At 48.4% G+C, this 7,446-nt stretch overlaps 2 protein-coding genes across 4 annotated transcripts in view; one reads left to right on the top strand and one right to left on the bottom strand.

Moving 5' to 3' along the window:
- The window catches only part of SETDB1 (SET domain bifurcated 1), a 39,251-nt gene extending 36,690 nt beyond the window's left edge, over positions 1 to 2,561 (top strand). The window contains exons 17-20 of the mRNA XM_023519407.1: positions 192 to 409; positions 1,342 to 1,553; positions 1,815 to 1,903; positions 2,066 to 2,561. Coding sequence (XP_023375175.1) covers positions 192 to 409; positions 1,342 to 1,553; positions 1,815 to 1,903; positions 2,066 to 2,183 — 637 coding nt within the window. The 3' untranslated portion in view covers positions 2,184 to 2,561. The remainder of the gene's footprint in view (positions 1 to 191; positions 410 to 1,341; positions 1,554 to 1,814; positions 1,904 to 2,065) is intronic.
- Positions 2,562 to 2,752: 191 nt separating this feature from the next.
- Positions 2,753 to 7,446, bottom strand: part of CERS2 (ceramide synthase 2) — a 10,004-nt gene continuing 5,310 nt past the window's right edge. For 2 of the 3 annotated variants that reach the window (XM_012811784.2, XM_012811782.2), the window contains exons 2-11: positions 6,419 to 6,592; positions 5,904 to 6,021; positions 5,624 to 5,742; positions 5,373 to 5,430; positions 5,219 to 5,269; positions 4,935 to 5,027; positions 4,620 to 4,748; positions 4,342 to 4,448; positions 4,060 to 4,213; positions 2,753 to 3,857 (exon numbers count right to left, since the gene is read on the bottom strand). In XM_012811784.2, the coding sequence (XP_012667238.1) occupies positions 3,717 to 3,857; positions 4,060 to 4,213; positions 4,342 to 4,448; positions 4,620 to 4,748; positions 4,935 to 5,027; positions 5,219 to 5,269; positions 5,373 to 5,430; positions 5,624 to 5,742; positions 5,904 to 6,021; positions 6,419 to 6,591 (1,143 nt within the window). In that variant the 5' untranslated portion in view covers position 6,592 and the 3' untranslated portion in view covers positions 2,753 to 3,716. Of the gene's footprint in view, positions 3,858 to 4,059; positions 4,214 to 4,341; positions 4,449 to 4,619; positions 4,749 to 4,934; positions 5,028 to 5,218; positions 5,270 to 5,372; positions 5,431 to 5,623; positions 5,743 to 5,903; positions 6,022 to 6,418; positions 6,593 to 6,862; positions 7,272 to 7,446 lie in introns of those variants that run through there. The other variant, XM_023519401.1, reaches the window with a different exon arrangement.

Genomic DNA, 7,446 nt, shown 5'->3' with positions numbered 1-7,446 from the left:
AAAAAAAAAAAAAAGAAACATGGAACATTTTTACTTTTGTCAAGTCCTTGACTGTAATTACTGTTAGGTCTTTTCCTGTTTCTTTGGCCTTTATACCCTGCCTCATCTTCTGTTATCCAACATCTAATCCTCCTCTTGCTACAGTCTCAGTCCTTTCTTACAAAACCATAGGTAAGAGCAAGGACTTGAAGGGACCATTTCCATTTACTCTTCTTCCTTCTTCTTGCCCTTCTGCTTCCCCAGGATGTCCTGACACTGTCCAGCAGCACAGAAAGTGAGGGGGAAAGTGGCACAAGCCGAAAGCCCACTGCTGGTCAGACTTCAGCAACAGCGGTTGACAGTGATGATATCCAGACTATCTCCTCTGGCTCTGAAGGGGATGACTTTGAGGACAAGAAGAATATGTCTGGTAGTCTTGAAAAATTGGGGGAGTGGTAGGAAGAAACAGTAGGAAAGTTAGGTAGAGCACTTTATAAAGAAGTAGGAGAGAAAAATTCAGATCCTAAGAGTTGAAGCATCTCTTGAGAAAGCTTCCTGGCTCTGTGTTATACTGTTAATATTGTTTGACGCATACCTTTTCTCTCTTCTGACTCCCTCCTCTTTTCCCTAAGCTCCTTTGTCCAGCTGATCTAATTCTGCTTGAAAAAAACTGCCATGGCTCAGCACCCGTAGCACAGTGGTTACAGCGCCAGCCACATACACTGAGGGTGACAGTTTTGAACCCAACATGGGCCAGCTATGCAACTCCAACAAAAAAATAGCCGGGTGTTGTCATGGGGGCCTGTAGGCTGAGGCAAGAGAATCGCTTAAGCCTAAGAGTTGGAGGTTGCTGTGAGCTGTGACGCCATGGCACTCTCCTGAGGGCAATAAAGTGAGACCCTGTCTCTAAAAACAAAAACAGAACAAGAAAAAACTGCCAGTTAGGATCTTTCCTGAGTTGCAGCTTACTGGTATTTCTGAGCTACAAGGTGTGGGAGAAAAAAATGGGGGTAGAGGCTCGGTGCCTGTGGTTCAAGCGGCTGAAGTGCCAGCCACATACACCTGAGCTGGCAGGTTCAAATCCAGCCTGTGCCCACCAAACAATGACAGCTGCAACCAAAAAAAAAAAAAAAAAAAAAATAGCCAGGCATTGTGTGGGCACTTGTAGTCCCAGCTACTTGGGAGGCAAAGGCGGGAGAATTGCTTGAGCCCAGGAGTTGGAGGTTGCTGTGAGCTGTGATGCTACGGCACTCTACCCAGGGCAATAGCTTGAGGCTCTGTCTCAAAAAAATAAAAAAAATGGGGGTAGACTGTGCAGTTGTGAGTGGCATAGACCCTGACCCCGTTCTCTTTCCTCTGTAGGTCCAATGAAGCGCCAAGTGGCAGTAAAATCAACCCGAGGCTTTGCTCTTAAATCAACCCATGGGATTGCCATTAAATCAACCAACATGGCCTCTGTTGAGAAGGGGGAAAGTGCACCTGTTCGTAAGAACACACGCCAGTTCTACGATGGTGAGGAGTCTTGCTACATCATCGACGCCAAGCTTGAAGGCAACCTGGGCCGCTACCTCAACGTGAGACCCTTCCCTGTACTTCTGGTTACTGGGTTATGCCAGGGTCCTCAGATTTCTTTAATACTCTGAAAACCTGCCTTTTTTGGTTATAGATGTTTGATCTCAAAGGATCTTAAAGAAGTAATTTCCTTCAAAACATCTCAGATGTAATGCAGAGTGGGGGGAAGGTCAGATGGCATCATTTTCCTTCCTACTCACTCACCTGACAAAGCCAGATTGTCTTTCCCTGGTTTTTATTTGATACTGTTCTTAAACCTACAGCACAGTTGCAGCCCCAACCTGTTTGTCCAGAATGTCTTTGTGGATACCCATGATCTTCGCTTCCCCTGGGTAGCTTTCTTTGCCAGCAAGTAAGGAGTAGTCAGGGTAGCAGATGATGGGGGAGGGCAAAGACACTAAAATTTTAAGGGACTTCCCTCCATGCATGATCCAGTTCCACCTACATATTCTGTAACCCCAGGTGCCTAGTTATCTGTTATCTTCACCACACCCATCCTTTTCTTCCTTTTCAGGAGAATCCGGGCTGGGACGGAACTTACTTGGGACTACAACTACGAGGTGGGCAGTGTGGAAGGCAAGGAACTGCTTTGCTGCTGTGGAGCCATTGAATGCAGAGGGCGTCTTCTTTAGAGGATGGCTTCCTGACCTTCAGAACCTTTCTTGACCTCAGGATCTAGGTCCTCCTGACTGTTGAACTCTGACCCCAAGTCTCTGGTCTAGCTACTCCCCCTAGCTCCTAGTACATAGAAATGGGGGCACTGGATCCAGAGATCCCTTTCTTTGTGGTGCTAGCTGGCAGGATCCCTTCTCCACCTTCTCAGGTGGGGAGAGATTGTCACTGTAACCTAGGCATGTTGTCCCTCAGTCTTCTGCCACTCATTCCACCCATCCCATGCTTGTTCAAGTGTTCATGCTTCTTACAGATGTCATTCCTGGAATGGAGGCTATGTACCTACCACCCTTGGTTTGTATTATTTCTTGAAAGTCTTAACAAGATGGTAAAACTAAGACTGCAATTTATTTCTCTCCCTCAGCCCTTTACTCCCAGTTCTGGATCTCCCAGTTGAGATGCCCCTGGCCACAGTCCTCCACAGTGAAGACTGCTGTCATTAAGTTTCTACTTTCTCTAGCTTTGCATTTTCTCACTTGCCATGAAGTTTAAAAAGGAAAATGTTACATAACTGCAAGGAAGGCATAAGAAAGATTATTGTAGTTTATTTAGTTGATCCCCCCCTTTTCAATTCCTAATAGCCTTGACATTTATTGCCACATTTTATTTAATCTTTAATATATTTTAGTTAAAAAAAAAAACATTAACAGTACATTGTGGTCTGAAATGGTCCCTCTGCTGAAATGCTAGGTGCTAGCTGTAGTTCTGGCTTAAAGTTTAAAACCAAAACCCCATACATTTAATAAATAAAAATTAGAATTAGTTGCCATTCTACTCCAAACCAGCTAGCCTAGTGGAAGAGGCCAGAGAAAGGAGGCAGTCAGATCTCAGACCTGTGGTTACAGAGACAGCTGGCAGAGAAATAACACAAAGATCATCTGAGTAGTCCCCAGTACAGCCCCCACTTTTAGCAGAGGTAGGGTAAGGGTCACGTACACCCTCCTACACTCAATTCTTTTGTGTCTAAAAGGGAAGAAGTTAAAAATCAGCTCAGCTTTGGCTTCTGACCTGAGTTAGGGAGCTTAGAAAGGTGAGCCTTGGTCCAGCTTTGGCAGAATGACGAAGCCCTCAGGTGGGGCAATAAGGCACAACCCTGCCTCTGGAGGTCAGGGAGTCAAAGGCAGACAGCTAGGGCCAAATTATAAGAATAAGGAATGTGAGTTGTAACCCCAACCCCCGGAGCTGAGGAAGGGTCTCAAAAGCAATAGAAAGGATAACTTGGGAGGATAGAGAGGAAAATAAGACTATCCCCCCACTGACAAAGGATATAACCAACCTCCCCTCTACCTGGGGGTAAATAGGCTGGTTAGAATTTGGTTTAAAGGCAACTGGGTGACACAGAAGCAAGGAGGGAGGGCACAAAGAACTCTCTTCTCTCTTCTTTCTCCCCAGAGCTTGAAGTTCTCCCCAGAGCTTGAAGTGACCCTGTAGGGAGAGTGTAGTAGTTCCTTGACTTTATGCACTAATCTGGAAGGCATCTGGGACAAGCAGGTTCAGTCATTTTTACGGTGGTTGTTATTAAGGATGGGATGGCCATTGGCAAGAGGCCGGTTCTTTGCTCCTCCCCCAGTTGCAGCCTCCTCCCCCTCTGAGCTTTCTGTTTCTTCCCGGTCACTGCGTTCATCTTCTACCAGCTGTGGAAAAGGGATAAGAAAGGTTATATGACATCCTCACACGCCTAAGGACTGCCTCTCTCAGTTTGTTCTGAGGCACTATACCCAAGGACCCGCACTGGTTTTTCTAGCAGGTGGCTACATGACAGGGGTTTTGGAGAGTTCTGGAGTTGAGAATTATTACAGTTATTACAGGCCTACAGAATGAGGATGGAGCCTTCACCTTTCCAGTTATGAACTTGTGGGCCATGCGCAAAATGAGGTAGGCCCAGAAGATATGCAGCAGCTGTAGCACTCCCATCATAGAGTTGAAGAAGTAGTAGCCAAAGAAGGCAGGGTAGAGCTCCAGTGGGTACACCAGAGTGCAATGCAGGATCCTAAGGATTGAAGGGGGACACAGAATCCTAAATGGATGAGAAGGAGTCAAGACAAGGAATGAAAGAAGAGAGAAAGGCAAAATTCCTCATACCTTCAGAACCAGAGTGTGGCCTGGCTGCCTACTCACCAGAAGGGCAGGATGACCAGTCGGGTAATGATGAAGACAATGGCGAAAACAATGAAGATGTTGTTGCAGGTGTTTTTCCATCCCGCGTAGTTAAACATCTTGGCTGACTGCACAGATAGCCCTTAGCCATCATCACGGGCTCCTGACTCTCCCGGCACATTCATATGTATACCCCAGTTAGCAGCCCTGGCTCTGTGCTCCCCCAACCCCTGCCCTCTCAGAATCACAAAGGCACAGAACAACCTGCATTTGGGTCTCTAGGTTTGAGGCAGCCTAACCTCTAGCAAGTAGTCAGAAGAGTCATGCAGAGCCATGATAAGAGTTCCTGCTCGGATGTAATTGGCAAACCAGGAGAAGCTGATGAGGATGATGGTGGCCACATGGTGGATGATTTGTTCCTTGAAATCCTGCAGAAGAGATGTAGCTCCAAGGGACTTTTTCCTATCCCTGAGCCCCCACTATTCTTCCTCCTTCCTTTTAGTCCCCCATATCCCAATAACTGCACCCAAAGCACCCAGAAGTCTAAGATGAGGCTATTCATCCTAGGGTCTCGCTTTGGCTCTTAGGCCTAACTGCCCAGCCCTTTCACCCACCTTCCGCTTGACATCAGAGGCAATGCTGAAGAGCAGGGACCAGTAGAAAGAAAGTTCAATCATGTAGTACCAATACTGGGAAGGGACAGTGCTCTGCAAGAGGAGAGAGGTAAGAGCAGCCAGATCCAAGGGTCTCACCACCCCAAAGCCACCCTTCTAGCCCCTGAGGTTATTCCTAGTTCCATAACTCCAGGCCACTTGCCATGTGTTCCAGAAACCATCTCTTCATAAATGTATGTATGTCTTAGCCACCCCCATGTAAGGAAGTGGGAGTCATCTCATACCTGTACGGGATATCCCTCCCAGACTTTCTTCATGTCGTAAAACCAGGGTTTCTGCAGAGATGGTGAGAAGGTAAACGAGGAGAGACCAAATTCTATAGCCTCTCCTCTCCCTTGCTGGAGAACCTACTCCCACCTCCCAGCAATGCCCACTCACGTCCACAATGACAGCCATGCCAGCAATGAAGGCAATCAGGTAAAATGTGAATCTCCAGCTAGAAGAGGAAGCAGAAATGGCTATTAGGTAAGGAGAGGGCAGAGCCCTCCAGGAGCCCCCAAGTGCCCACAGATAGCCTCTCAAGATCCCATTAATTTCTGAATTCACATCTTCCTGCACACAGCCATGGCCCACCCCTCCCAGCAGAACACAGCAGACCTGCCTCCCAGCTGTTGCCCCACGTCCCCCACCTGGCTTCTCGGAACTTCTTGAGGAGACTGGGCCGATCTTGGTTGCGCCGGCGGCGGAACCAGCGCTCTACTTGGCGGCCAGAGAGGCCACTCTGCCGAGACAAAAGTTCTACCTCTACCTAGGTACAGTGAAGACACAGTTAGGTTTAGCTTCAGAACTCCAGTGCCCCCCGCCCCCAACTCTCCCACCCTTTCCCAGCAATGACCCAGGTCAGGACCTCTGCTTTCCTCCAAGAGCTCACGTTCAGGCTCGTCCCCTCCCCACCAGAGCAGCTCATACCTGCTTCGGCTGTTTGCCGCTGGTCAGGTAGAAATGTTCCAAGGTGGCGTTGGGAGGTGCCCGCAGCCGAGTTTTCTCCTTTACGTTCAGGAGGGCAGCCAGTGGTGTAGCGACATAACTGAGGAAGGGATTTGAGTGAGAAGAGGCTGGCTTTCTTGGAGCAAACTGCAAGCTCAGGGAACTTTCTTCTGGGCCTCAGTTTCCCTTGTTTCCTGGCAACCCCCTTTATTCTCCTGGGCTGCTCACAGCTGACAAAGCTGCCTGTGTGTTCACTAGTGGCCAGGCAGGGTGACGGGTAAGGGTAAGAACAAATAACCATTGAAGGACAGGGCCTGAGGGTGCTGAGCCCTCAGGAAGACAATGGTTCCCTCAGGGGAGGGGGGTGCACAGTGGGCAGGGACTTGGTCAGCCAGAATGCCAGGGTCCAGGACTAAACAACAAGAGGCACACTTAAAGTCTAAGAAGTCATGTAACCGGCAGCCAGGAATGGCCTGCGGGTAGGTCAGTATGCTTACAGCTCAAAGAAGTATCGGATGATGAGGAAAAGCAAGGCCAGGGGCAGTGTGATATAAAGGTCTGAGGCTTTGGCATAGACACGTCCATCTCGGTCTTCTAGGTCAGCCCAGGTTAAGTTCACAGGCAGCCATAGCCGTTCCCACCAGAAATAGTCATATAAGGTCCGGAGCATCCTAAGTGAGGGGAAGGTAGAGGACATCAAGTCGGGGCAACTATGGGAAGAGAGGTGAGTGAGTTTTCATGGTGTGGCAAAAGGAGCAGGGAGCAGAGACTTAGGTGCTGGGTTTTGGTCCTAGCTATGTGGTCTTGAGCAAATTCATTTTTCTCATCTGTAATATGGTGATTTTCTAGGTTTAATGTTTACTATTTATAGCAACCTGAGATGCTGATGATTCCCTGAAATTAAGAATCTTGGGGTCTTCCTGTCATTTTGTTATACCAACCTGGAGGACAGGCAGGACTATAGTCCTAGAAGTTGTAACCAAAAATCTGAGTAAAGTCAGGGGCATCCTCTATTCTCCTCTACCCTCTAGACCACCTCATAGCTGGAAGCTTTCCTGTTGGGGGAAACCCAGAAACATCACAGGACTGGGGCAAACCCTTCCTCCTCTTCCCTACAACCCATCTCAGTAGCAGGTCCCTGGGGGAAAATTAAGAAGCCAAGGTAAACCACAACTGTGTCCCCAAATGATGCTGTATTCCAGAACAGTAATCAGTGGACATCAAATTGCACACAAGGCTGACAGCCCATGCCAAACCATCCAGTCACCATACATAAGGCAGAAGAACCCTGTCAGGCTTTTCAGAAAGAAAGTAAAGACAGCAGAGACTCAGGGACTGTGGGATGGGGAATCAAGATGGCAGACCCGCACATCGGTGGAATTAAGAGCTATTCCTGGCTCGGCGCCTATAGCTCAACCGGCTAAGGCGTCAGCCATGTACACCTAAGGCGGCGGGTTCGAATCCCCAGCCCGGACCCGCCAAACAACAATGACGGCTGCAACCAAAAAATAGCCAGGCATTGTGG

The sequence above is a fragment of the Otolemur garnettii genome, unplaced genomic scaffold (genome assembly GCF_000181295.1).
Source record: "Otolemur garnettii isolate 467f Iridium unplaced genomic scaffold, OtoGar3 scaffold00174, whole genome shotgun sequence".
In the NCBI taxonomy this organism is placed as follows: Eukaryota; Metazoa; Chordata; class Mammalia; order Primates; family Galagidae; genus Otolemur; species Otolemur garnettii.
Note: the sequence above shows the minus strand (reverse complement) of the source record. Positions and strands in the feature narration are given on the sequence as shown.